The 12,560-nt window shown below is 41.9% G+C and overlaps 1 protein-coding gene across 1 annotated transcript; it reads right to left on the reverse strand.

The window, feature by feature from the left end:
• Nucleotides 1–3,476: 3,476 nt before the first annotated feature.
• On the reverse strand, nt 3,477–4,366 carry LOC142632673 (uncharacterized). The gene is made up of 3 exons (XM_075807040.1): nt 4,104–4,366; nt 3,719–3,983; nt 3,477–3,623 (listed from the first exon to the last, which is right to left on the reverse strand). Exons 1-3 carry the CDS (start codon nt 4,364–4,366, stop codon nt 3,477–3,479), a joined length of 675 nt encoding a protein of 224 aa, XP_075663155.1.
• Between the last annotated feature and the right edge of the window lie 8,194 nt (nt 4,367–12,560).

Raw genomic sequence — 12,560 nt, forward strand, 5'->3', positions numbered from 1 at the left:
CTCTTTAATTGCCCCCTCATTCCTAGAGATCGTCAACTTTCCTCTGCGGTTTCATGGAATGACGGTTAGTTTTGACACTTGACAGGCGTGCTTTGATGGACATGCTGGAACAATATCATAAATGTACCAGGGACACGTGGTGGTACTCTACTGGTTGTTTGTTGGAATCAATGCGCCCCTTCGTTTATCGCGCCGTTCCCTCTATATATACTATCCACCCCTTTCATTTTTACACTTTGGAAAATTTTCTGCTGATCAGAGTGCAACCGTCCACATTGTGTGATCCGTCGCCTTGAGAAGTTGAGATTCGTTATCCTCTTAGCTTGTCTATCACATTTCCTTGCCGTCCACCAGTGAGTACCTTCTTTACTTAGTTTCTGTTCTTTATTTCACAAGTTGGTCCGTCATTAGTACAAATCTAGAGTATTAGTTTTCCTTTACCTATCATCTGTAGGTGTCAGATATCTAGTAAGGCGTCAAGTAGATAGTCTTATGTCCGCAAGGGGGTGGGCTACAAAGAGGTGTTCCCGTTAGGTCAAGCAGACCAAGACACCTTCAGTAAGGAGAGGGAACCATCAGCCAGCTCTCCTTCCCATGTGGAAGATGAAGGGCAGGATGAGGATGGGTCAGAGTATGACTCAAACGATAATTTAGATGGTATAGATCCACCGATCTAGTTCGTCATAGGCCCTGATGGTTTTAGAGAATTTATCCTGCTCCCCTTGTAGATAATGAACGATTTCGTTTCCTCTATAAAGCTAGCACACTTCAATACACTAAGGAAAAAGTACCAAATACCCAACACCATACCCATTCGTCTACCTATTAAGTCCAAGAAATGCTACTACGACAGTTTTGAAGACGTTGGTCTATACAAGCAGATGCTAAAAGTTGGCCTGCGCTTTCCTTTAAGTGCCTTACACCGTCATCTTCTCCAATACCTGGGTTTGGCTGTCACCTAAATCTCATCAAATGCTTCGAAGGTTTTTCTGAGCGTTGAGGTTTTATACGGTGTAATATTTGAAGGGACAAGATGGTTAATAGTGGAGGAGTTCTTTCATTGTTACCGTCCGCTTGAGATTACCAAGTCGAAGGGCATGTATAGTTTTGTGCCGAGGAGTCCAATGCTTAGGCTAGTGTCCGAGACCCTAGACTCCAATCGTAACTAGAAGGGTCAATACTTCTTCCTTCAGGGAGATAACTAGATGAGTCGCCCTGGTGACGACGAACACATGCCAGTAGATAAAACTTGGGGGATAATGCCCCTGTCTGGTATGAGCCCGCCTTATTCTTAACTGTTCACCCCCTTTTTTATGGAATTATTCTTAGCCATTCATTTTTTTAACGAGGGACCGTCCATCCATTACAACAGAGCAATTCGGCTTTTTGGAAAAAATCTTTCAAACCACTGAGTTGTCGGAGAGGACTTGGATAAAGCTTATCATCTTAGACACGCTGCATTGGTATTGTGACGGTCCAGAACCTACAACTGTAGCCCGTCGATACGACGCAGGAGTACGCAAACTTAAGTCTTTAATCATTCCGCTGTTATTTTAACTTATACCACTACTTTTAACCGTCTTCTTTTGTAGAAATGGACGATGCAAGGAGAAGGGTCATTATCAAACAACAGGCAGCTAAGAAAAAACAAGGAGGTGATCTTCCTCCTAAGACAAGTCCCTCTCTTCCGGCTTCAAAGAGATCTTCCATTGAAAAGTGGGACTATCATAGTCAAAAACAAAAGTTGGTGACGGGATTACCTGCCGGTCAAGGGTCCGGCGTGGTAAGGTTGCCTCCTAAGCTGGGAATAGGTAAGGGCAAGGGTCTAATGACCAACCCTGACCCCGTTAAGGAAAAATTGCCTGTCCAACTTTAGGAAGATCCCCAGTATGCTCTGTGTCAAATCGGCTCTATCATCACGGAGGAAGACTATGAGGATCTCAGAAACCATGCCACTGAAGCTATGGGGGAGACTTGTTTGTTTAGCCTAACTCAGGTCGTTACTCATCACATATTTGCTTCGTCTTGTTTCTTAATACTTCAAACTTACTTATTGATATTGGTGCAGGGGGTCCTTATGGCCAAAGGCTTGATGGGCCGTTGTCTTGCCCAAAAGAGAGCTCTAGAGTGTGTACGTGCAAAGGCGAAGGCAACGGTGGAGGAACTTGACGAGTTGAAACTTTGGAGGATTCGTTATGAAGAAAAGTTGAAAATATCCGAGCAGGCTCGTGAGAATTTGGAGAAAGAGGTGGAGTTATTGAGGGAGACGGTAAAAGCTAATGAGGACAACATCCGTCAAGCAAAAGTTGATGTTGTTAAGGAATACCGTGACTTTGACTCCCTTCTGGCCGAGCTTAACTCCTCCTTTGGTGACGGGTTTGACGATTGTCTCCGTCAGGTGAAGGCCTCATTTCCTAACTTGAACCTGGCTCACATCAGTATAGATACCGAGGCCCAAACCCCTGCTCGCCCCGTCGATTCTGAAGGGACAGATGAGGCTTTTGGCAAAGGTCCTGGTGACGACGGGGTCCCAAAGGTTGATGAAAAAGAATCCGTCGAAGTTGACACCCGCCAGCTGTTACCAGAAGGTCCTGAGGCCAACGAGGATACCGTCGTAGTTCAGGACTAATATGTATATTTTGTAATGAACAAAAACAATTTATCCAGTTTCAATTGTTGCCTTTTGTTAACTTTGTTTTGGCAATATGTATGGCTGTCCCTTTTTATGATCTTGTTGTTTTTTATTTTTCATCAGGCAATCCGTTCATTATATGGACTATCAATTCTATCTCATTTGTGATAATCCGTCCATTACGTGGACTTAATATATTTTTATCTTTCTTTGGATGACCCGTCCACATGGTGGACTTATATATTTTATTCTTCTTGGGATGATTCGTCCACTTGGTGGACCTGTATATTGTCATCCTACTTGGGATGATCCGTCCATTGTGTAGACTTGATATATTATCATCCATCTTGAGATGATCCGTCCACTACGTGGACTTAATACAGTTTCATCCTTTTTGGATGATCCGTCCACTGTGTGGACTATATATATTTTTCATCCTTCTTGAATGATTCGTCCACTATGTGGACTTAATAAATTTTTACCCTTCTTGGATGATTCGTCCACTGTGTGGACTTGTATATTGTCATCCTTCTTGGGATGATCCGTCTACTATGTGGACTTAATACATTTTCATCCTTTTTGGATGATCCGTCCACTGTATGGACTATATATATTTTTCATCCTTCTTGGATGATCTGTCCACTATGTGGACTTGATAAATTTTCACCCTTCTTGGATGATCCATCCATTGTGTGGACTTGGTACATTTTGAGCAAAAATTATTCCATATGCTCTGAATAAACTCCTCTTATTATAATGGACTAGTAGACTATATTGGTCAAAGAAAATAAGAAAAAAAACTCCTTTTGGCTTTAAAAGTACTCGTAGGAAATAAAAACTATGACTATCTAAAAATAAAATGGAAATGAGGAGGTAAATGTTGCCGTCGTCTTTGCCCTTTGTTTACTGGTAGTATTTCTTCAAGTGCTCCGTGTTCCATGGATGACTCAGCTTTCTTCCGTCTAGTGTCTCTAAGTAGTACATTCCCTTCCTATGCCATGAAATGATCCTGTATGGTCCTTCCCAGTTAGAACCTAGTTTCCCTTGGGAGGCATCCTTTGTAGCGCCGAGTACTTTTCTTAAGACCAGATCTCCCACTTGGAAGTCCCTGTGCCTGACCTTGGAGTTGTAATGCTTTGCCATCGGGTCTTGGTATCGCGCTAATCTCTGTTTAGCTGCGTCCCTGACTTCGTCCACAAGGTCGAGCTGTAAACGCAAAGCTTCGTCATTCTTGCTCTTGTCGTAGTTCTCCATACGATAGCTTGTTAATCCTACCTCTGCCGGTATGAGAGCCTCAATACCATACGCCAATCGAAACGGTGTTTCCCCTATCAGTGTTCTCGCCGTTGTCCTGTACGCCCATAAAACACTTGGTAATTCGTCCAGCCATATGCCCTTTGCCCCCTCGAGCCAGGTATTGATAATCTTAAGCAAGGACTGGTTCGTGACTTCAACCTGTCCGTTGGCCTACGGGTGAGCGGGTGACGAGTAGTGATTCTTGATCCCAAGCTGGGAACAAAAGTCTTTCAATGTGTCGTTGTCGAATTGTTTCCCGTTGTCCGAAACCAGCACCCTCGGAATTCCATACCTGCAAATAATACTTCTCCATACAAAACTACGGATATTCTTCTTCGTGATAGTGGCCAGAGCCTTTGCTTCCACCGATATGGTGAAGTAGTCAATAACAACCACTAAGAACTTTAGCTGCCTCACCGCTGTCGGGAACGGACCCATGATGTCTAATCCCTATTGTGCAAACGGCCATGGGGCCGTCATAGGGGTAAGTTCTTCCATTGGTTGCCTTATGAAATTTCCAAATCGTTGGCACTTGTCGCAAGCTCTGACATATGTGTGGGCATCCTTCTGCATTGTTGGCCAGTAGTATCCTGCTCGAAGTAGCTTGTGCACCAAAGACCTTGATCCAGAATGGTTTCCACAAACTCCTTCATGGACCTCCCTCATCACGTAGTCCGTTTCTTAGTGGCCGAGGCATCTTAGGTATGGTTGGGAGAATCCTCTTTTGTATAGGACGTCTTTAATCAAAACGAATCGGGCAGCTTTAACCTTCAACTTCCTTGCGTCCTCTTTGTTATCGGGTAGCTTGCCTTCCTTAAGATACGCCACTATTGGGGTCGTCCAACAACACTCATTGCTTACCTCCTGCGTGCTAATGTCATCTAATAATGATGAGAGCTGGACGAAGGACAATACCCGTTTAGGGATGATCATAGGTTCAGCCGAAGCTGCCTTTGCTAGTCTGTCGGCTTCTTGGTTCTCCTCCCTTGGGATTTGAATCATCTTGATTTGGAGGTTATTCGTTCGACCCTTCACTTCCTCAAGATACCTTTTCATCCTTTCATTCTTACAGTCATAGCTCCCATTAACCTGGCTGGTCACGATTTAAGAATCGGAGTATACGACCACACTCTTAGCTCCGGCAGCTATTGCAAGGTCCAGTCTTGCTACCAAGGCCTCGTATTCCGCCTCGTTGTTGGTAGTAGAGAAGTCCAGACGGATCATGTATTCGATCTTATCTCCCTTCGGGGTGTGGAGTACAACTCCAACACCTCCAACATGTTTATTGAAAGATCCGTCTGTATGGACTCTCCATATGGGCGTCTCTTCTGCCCCTAGTCTTTTATGATAGTGGATTTAGCGATGAAGTCTGCCAATATCTGTCCTTTCACAGCTGCCCGTGGTTGGTATCGAATATTGAATTCACTCAGCTTGATCGCCTATAGCGCCATCCGTCCGGTAGCTTTAGGACTACTCATTTCTCTTTGTAAGGGTTTATCTGTCAGGACATTTATGGTATGCGCTTGAAAGTATGGTTTGAGTTTCCGAGCTGCAATTACTAGGGCAAATGCGAGTTTTTCCATCTGAGGGTACCTCTCTTCTGCTTTTCTCAGTGTCCGGCTTATAAAATACACGGGCCTTTGTACCTTACCTTCTTCTCTAATAAGAGCTGCACTGACCGCTGCTGAGGAGATGGCAAGGTATATGAATAATTCTTCCCCCGACATAGATGGGCTGAGCAACAGCGGAGTGGAGAGATACACCTTTAACTCTTTAAATGCCTTTTGGCACTCGTTTGTCCATTCAAATGATCTTTTCAGTGTGCAGAAGAAAGGGAGGCATTTTTTCGTCGCTCTTGATACGAATCTGTTCAAGGCTGCTATCTTGCCGGTCAAGCCTTGTACTTCCTTTACCATCCTTGGAGGAAATAGTTTCATGATCGCCTTTACCTTCTCTAGGTTAACTTCAATGCCCCTTTGGGATACCATAAATCCCAAGAATTTTCCTGCAGTTACCCCGAACGCGCACTTGCTCGGATTCAGCTTCATTTTGTACGATCGTAGGGTACTGAAAGTCTCCTAGAGGTCGCTCATGTGACCGGACTCTTGAATGCTTTTCACCAGCATATCATCTACATAAACTTGCACGTTTCGGCCAATTTGGTGCGTGAAAATCATGTTCATCAATCTCTGATACATGGCTCCGGCATTTTTAAGCTCAAAAGGCATTACTTTGTAGCAGAAAAGCCCCTGACTTGTTACGAACGAGGTTTTTTCTTGATCAACCTCATCCAATTTAATTTGGTTGTAGCCGGAGAAGGAATTTATGAAGCTCAAGAGTTCGTGTCTTGCGGTGGAATCCACCAAGGTGTCAATACGTGGGAGTGGGTAACTATCTTTAGGGCACACCCTATTCAAATCCGTGAAGTCGACACACATTCTCCACTTCCCGTTGGCCTTCTTGACCATTACAACGTTTGCCAACCAATCCGGGTAGTACACTTCGGTTATAAAGTCTGCTCCTCATAACTTCTATATTTCCTCAGCTATGGCTCGATCTCGTTCCGGGGCGAATACTTGCTTCTTCTGTCAGACAGGGGAGAATAAGGGTGATACATTCAACCTGTGGACTATGACCGACAGGTCGATTCCTGGCATTTCCTTGTGACTCCATGCAAAAATATCTTGGTTTTCCTCGAGGAATACTATAAGCACTTGTTGGACTGTTTGGCTAGCCAAGGTGCTAATTCTGGTGGTCCGTTCGGGCCTAGAATCGTTGAGGTGTACCTCTTCTAACTCTTTCGCCAGTTTCGCTACTGTTCGCTATTCCTCGATGTTCATTACTTGCAGGTGATCGTCCATTTCCATCATGGCGACATAGCATTCTTGTGCAGCCATCTGATTTCCGCGTAACTCTCCAATTCTGTATTTGGTAAGGAATTTGACAATTAAGTGGTAGGTCAAAGTTACAGCCTTCTATGTATTGAGAATGGGCCATTCGAGGATGGCGTTATAAGCAGAAGAGCAATCGACCACAAGAAAAGCTACTTCCTCAATTATTTGCTGAGGGTAATCTTCGACTGTCACAGGCAACGTGATGACGCCCAAAGGGTAGACCTTTGTTCCTCTGAAGACAACAATTGGTACATTTGTTGGGATCAGTCATTCTCTACCAATCCCCATTTGCTGGAACGTGGGGTAGTAGAGAATATCCACTGAGTTTCCGTTATCCACCAAAACTCGATGCATGTTGTAGTCCCCTGCCCGTATGCTGACGACAAGTACGTCGTCATGTGGGTGGTGAAGGCGTCGCGCATCTTCTTCTAAAAACTCGATGTTGGGGTTATCACATCACACCATTTTCGGTGAGGAACCTGTCAACTAGATGCTTTGAACCATCCGCAAATAGATTTTTCTAGCCTTTTTGGACGACCTTGCAGAAGTAGTGCCTCTTACAATCATCCGTATGTCTCCTACAGGTGGTCTAGGACGCTCGTTCTCTCGTCGAAGATTTTGTTCCTGGAGTTGATTCGTTCTCTCCTTCCTCACAAACCTCTGCAACCTTCCTTGCCTAATGAGGGCTTCAATTTGCTGTTTTAAGTCATAACAATCCGTCGTATCGTGGCCATAATCGCCATGAAAACGACAATATCTGTCTTTTGGCCTCTTGTTCGGATCTACCTTCAGCTTGCCAGGAAACGTCAGGGTTCCTTCATCTTTGATCTACATTAACACTTGGTCGATTGGGGCTATGAGAGGGGTGAAGTCCGTGAATCTTCCCGCAAGTGGTTTGGGTCGTCGATCTTCCCGTCGCTCTTCGGTTCTAGCCATCTTCCGTCCCTTATCTGATCGTGTATCTTCCTGCCTTTCCCTTTTTCTAGGCTTTTCTTCTCGGGCCAGCAAGGCATCCTTTGCGTTCATGTACTTCGTTGCCCTGTAAAACACTTCAGACATAGTCTTTGGGCCATTCTTATATAGAGAAAATAGGAACTTACCCTTCCGCAGCTCGTTTGTGAACGCTGCTACAAGTATCTTGTCATCTGCCTCGTCTATTGAGAGGGCTTCCTTGTTAAAGCGAGCTATGTATGATCTTAGAGTCTCGTCTTCTCGTTGTCTAATGTTCATTAGGCACGCGGTAGACATCTTATACCAATGACTCCTGATAAAGTGTGATACAAACTGTGCGCCTAATTCTATAAAAGTGCCGATGGAATTAGGCGTCAGCCTACTGTACCAGTCCCTCGCAGGTCCTTTCAATATGGTGGGAAAAGCCCTACACACAATTTTATTCGGTACACCCTAAAGATGCATTAGGGTCTTGAAGGATTCCAAGTGATCCAATGGGTCCTTGGATCCGTTGTAATTCTCCACCTGAGGCATGCGAAATTTTGGGGGAAGGGGGCATGAACTTACGAGCGCTGTGAAAGGCGAATCAGTTCTATGGACTAGGTCATCCAGGTCGCTGGAGATTCGACCTCTGAGGGCGTTCATCATCACATCCATCCATTCCCTCATCTCCTGCATCTCAGCTGCTATGTGAGGTGGTAAGGTGTCCGAGATGGACGGCCGGTTAGTGTCCTGCCGCTTTGGTCTACTCAGAGCGTTGGTACCCTCAGGCCCTTCTGGGTTCCTCCCACCCGCGCTTGCACCATCCTGGTCTTCCTTTGGTGCCCTTGGGTGTGCATTCTTTTGCCGCAGTTGCTCTTCTAGATTATGATTCTGCTTGGTTAGGCACTTAACCGCCGCCGCAAGCGTTTGGACTTTCCTTTCTAAAGCTGTGGCGTGCGGTTCGTCGCCTTGATTGTTGGTTGTTGCCATTGATCGAGTGAGTACCATGCAACTTTTTGTCTCAGGGATAGAGCAAAGGCTGATTACCCTCCAGTGCTGATGCTTTCCCACAGATGACGCCAACTATTGATGCCGAAAAATCACCAATAAGCTACACGCACTCTCAAATCGAAACAACACCTACAAAATGAAAAGCGAAGACCTAACAGAGAGCACTAGTGTGGTGCCATCCAAAAACCCTCCGAAGGTTAAGTTAGAACTTTTCACAACCCTAAAGTGCTAGAGTTGAGTCAATAATGTGTACCTTGATTTATGAGGGTTTTAAGGTATTTATAGTAGTGTAGGGTTTTAACCTCTATGCCTTGTTCATGAAGTCCTTTCCTTATAACATTAGAACTCTTTCCTTTTACACACCTCCTAGAATTCTTTTCCTTGTAGAAGTCCCTTGATCGAGGCTTAAACGTGTGACACAAGGATTCTTCTTATACATGTTTTCGTGGAGATCAAGCAAAGCCACACCAGACTTAACCGTAAAGTGAAAACCCTATTTTGGAATTAATGGAACCAATGACTATTGTGTTATATCTATCCGTCCACTATGGATCTGAGCTCCTTGGCTGTTGACCATCAATCCGTCATCCCCGTGTCGTCATATCCAGCCACGTGGACCCATCGTGTTCATTTTTATTCCTCTTCACTTCCCATGTACATGGGTTCCACACCCCTGCTTTTTAATGAATTATTTACTTTAAAAAAAAGGATTTGAACAGGAAAATCATATGATGTCCACAGACATTCACTGCATGGTGCTATACTAGTTAAGGCAGTCATATTTGATAGAAAGCTTAACTGTGATGTTGCTTGTAAACTCAGACTTCATAACTGAAGATAGGCCCATCAAGGATTGACAAATTATTTTAATCCCTAATGGAATTTGGAAGAGAGATACCAAATGGAGTGGCATGCTTTTGTTGCAAAGTCTAGATAAGGAAGAAGACTCTTTGTTGGATGTTTTAACATCACATGCTTCAATAAGAAGGTGGCCAGATCTAATAGTGCATGAAATTTTTTTTTCAAAACTCAAATATGGCACTAGATTTACGAATATTAGGTCCATTACTAGATGATTTGGATAGTGGCTCTCAAAAAAGATTGAGGGTTTAATTTTGGAATTAATTTTCTATAATTTCTACACATATTTATACCACTCCTTTCTCTACTAGCATATTTGAGGTTAAAGTGTTTATAGAATCTGTATTAAAACCATGGGGCATCTCATGTTCTGTAAACTTATTTGAGAGTTGGGTATGTTAATTATTACAACATTTAGCTTGGTAGTTCAAAAGATATTATGATTTCCTATCCTGATCCCTATAGATTGTGTCTTTCAAGTTTCAAGTGTGATACATCTTCTAAATTAATTTTGATTATTTTTACTCTCTGTTTGATACTCAGTTAGTCACCATATAATGTACTTGTTTAGAGGTATTTTCTTCTTCTTATGCTTCTGTTATTGTTAAATTGTTATTTATCATTTCTTGGTATGTAATTTAATTAATTTCAAAATGGGAATGGAGCTTTAGAACGTTCTTTTTTTTCTTTCTACCTTTCTCTTTATTAGTTATTCAATATGCTTCAGTTAGCTTTAGTAATGCATCTACGAGTGTGTTTAATTTTCTCAAGACTGATCGAGTTAATGCCTTGTATTCTACACCACCTATCTATACCAAGGCAAAAAAAATGCAGCAAATGAATTATGGTCAGTAAAAACTGATGATTATTTTCCGTAAGCTTCATTGCTTTTCCTTCTAACTATAGTTGACTAAGCAAAATTTATTGAAATTTACTACCATTAATAAGCCTGTCCAATGCTTGCTAGAAGGTATGCAGATAGGGCAAATGCTTATTGGACTGGCTTTTTCACTAGTCGCCCAGTCTTAAAGCAATATGTCTGAATTCTGAGTGGATATTATTTGGTATGACATCAGTGTCACTCTGCCTCGGTGGTTATGTTGAATCAGAATAGATAGGGAATAGCTATAGATAGGTAATATATTCTTGGTATTTGGTCACAAAAGTTATCTACTTTATATTCCAAGAATTCTACAAGGAACACAAAGATGTGTTCTATGCAGAGAGAGGATGATGTTTTCCGGTCATCAATAGGGTGGAGTTTTCTCACCATTTATTTGGGTTATAAACATAAATGAAGGAAATTTCCTTATGTTAAAAATATGCAGCACGACAACTTGAATATTTGGCTGGAAAGAGATCTAATGGTGCCAACTCAACCTGGAATATGCTTTAGGGATTGCAGAGCACCGTGACGCCATCACTGGCAATGCTAAACAACATACAACCAATGACTACGCACAACACATGGCTTTTGGAGCCTTTGAGGTAGGCAGCTAATCTTCATTTGAATTTGACATTCTGAGTCTTGTTTTATATTCTTTTCACCATTGCTATTGTATGATACAACTCTCTAAGCTGTCCTTTAAAATGCAAAAAATTTTCATAGGCAAAAGTTGTTGTAAATGTTGCCTTGTCATGCTTCACTAATAAGAAATCAAGAGATCAATATGGCTCTAGATATGAACCTATTATTTTCTTGTGTAAACTATCCTTGTAAGCTATCCTTGCAAAGTTATCCTGAAAGAGATCAATACATCTTTGCAAGCTATCCTTGCAAAGTTAGCTTCATATGGTTCTATGAACCTATATGGTCTTGTGTAAACAATGGGGCAAGTAAATGAACTTATCTTCTTTTCTGTTATTTTTTGTCCTTGCCATTCTTCATTGCTTAGAACCAAAAAAAAAAAAAAAATTGAGAGATAGATAAAAATAATAATTAGGTGGGAAGTAGTCATCCCAACTTCTCACTTATTGTGTAATACAGCCAATCACATCATTTGCATGATTTTTTATATTGTACAACTAAGCATTTGAAAGCCTCCAAATTGCGCATACAAATAGAACAACTTCAGTTTGGGTTTCTTTTTTTTCTTTTTTCTTTTTTTCATGATTCTGAAATACCCTAAGATATTATCACTCAAATCATGCAGAATTAATCCGAAGAAGAATTTAATTCCAGTTACATCATGTTAAAGCTCTTGCTGAGATGATGATTTCTGATTTCAGGGTTATTAAAAAACATAAATCACTAGCAGACTTCAGAACATGGACACTTTTCCTTAAATGAAAAACAATTTGATCACTAGAATGAAGTTCCACTAGTTGACCAGCCTTGTTGCAAATTTTGTAGACTAAGATGAATGTTCTCTAGCATAATGAGTCCAAAAACTCACATAAAGAAATAAGGCTGAAAACAACCAAGCAATCAATCTAGCATGTATATCAAGTGAAAAAGCATGGTAGTTGCTTTAAGAATAAAACCAAGAAAAACATGATGGCAGTTAGAAACACTACAACTTCATGCCATTATCTTCGCAGACTTGACATAGAGGCTATCCACAACCTTGTTGGTATTTGTAATGGTTTCCAGTGTTGCTGAGTATATTGCATCTGTCAAGCATTGGCTGACATGCTCAAAAGATGAATTTCTTTTTTTGCACGAAAGGATTGGTTGAAAGAAAGAGTGTGAAGCTACTCTACAAAACCCTAAGAGGGGAGATTGCTGATATCTCTCAAGAAGTTGCTGAGATTAGAGAAACGTTTTGACTTCAGATGTCAATGAGAAATCTCTTTGTTTCCATTTTATGTAGCAAAATTTAAACATAGTCTTGAATTTTTTTGAACATTTTTTATTAGAAAAAAATATTGACATGGTTTTTGAATAATTTTACAATAGTACACAAAAACTTTTCAACGGCTTTCTGGAGCTA

Source organism: Castanea sativa, chromosome 4 (assembly GCF_040712315.1).
Source record: "Castanea sativa cultivar Marrone di Chiusa Pesio chromosome 4, ASM4071231v1".
NCBI lineage: Eukaryota > Viridiplantae > Streptophyta > Magnoliopsida > Fagales > Fagaceae > Castanea > Castanea sativa.

What these genes read in the sequence shown, in the direction of transcription:
- LOC142632673 (XM_075807040.1), bottom strand. Translation starts at nt 4,366, where the DNA reads ATGGGTCCGTTCCCGACAGCGGTGAGGCAGCTAAAGTTCTTAGTGGTT. An exon ending in TACTCGTCACCCGCTCACCC is followed by an intron (nt 3,984 to 4,103) that starts GTAGGCCAACGG and finishes ATGGGCGTACAG; the next exon opens with GACAACGGCGAGAACACTGA. An exon ending in ACTTCCAAGTGGGAGATCTG is followed by an intron (nt 3,624 to 3,718) that starts GTCTTAAGAAAA and finishes TTCATGGCATAG; the next exon opens with GAAGGGAATGTACTACTTAG.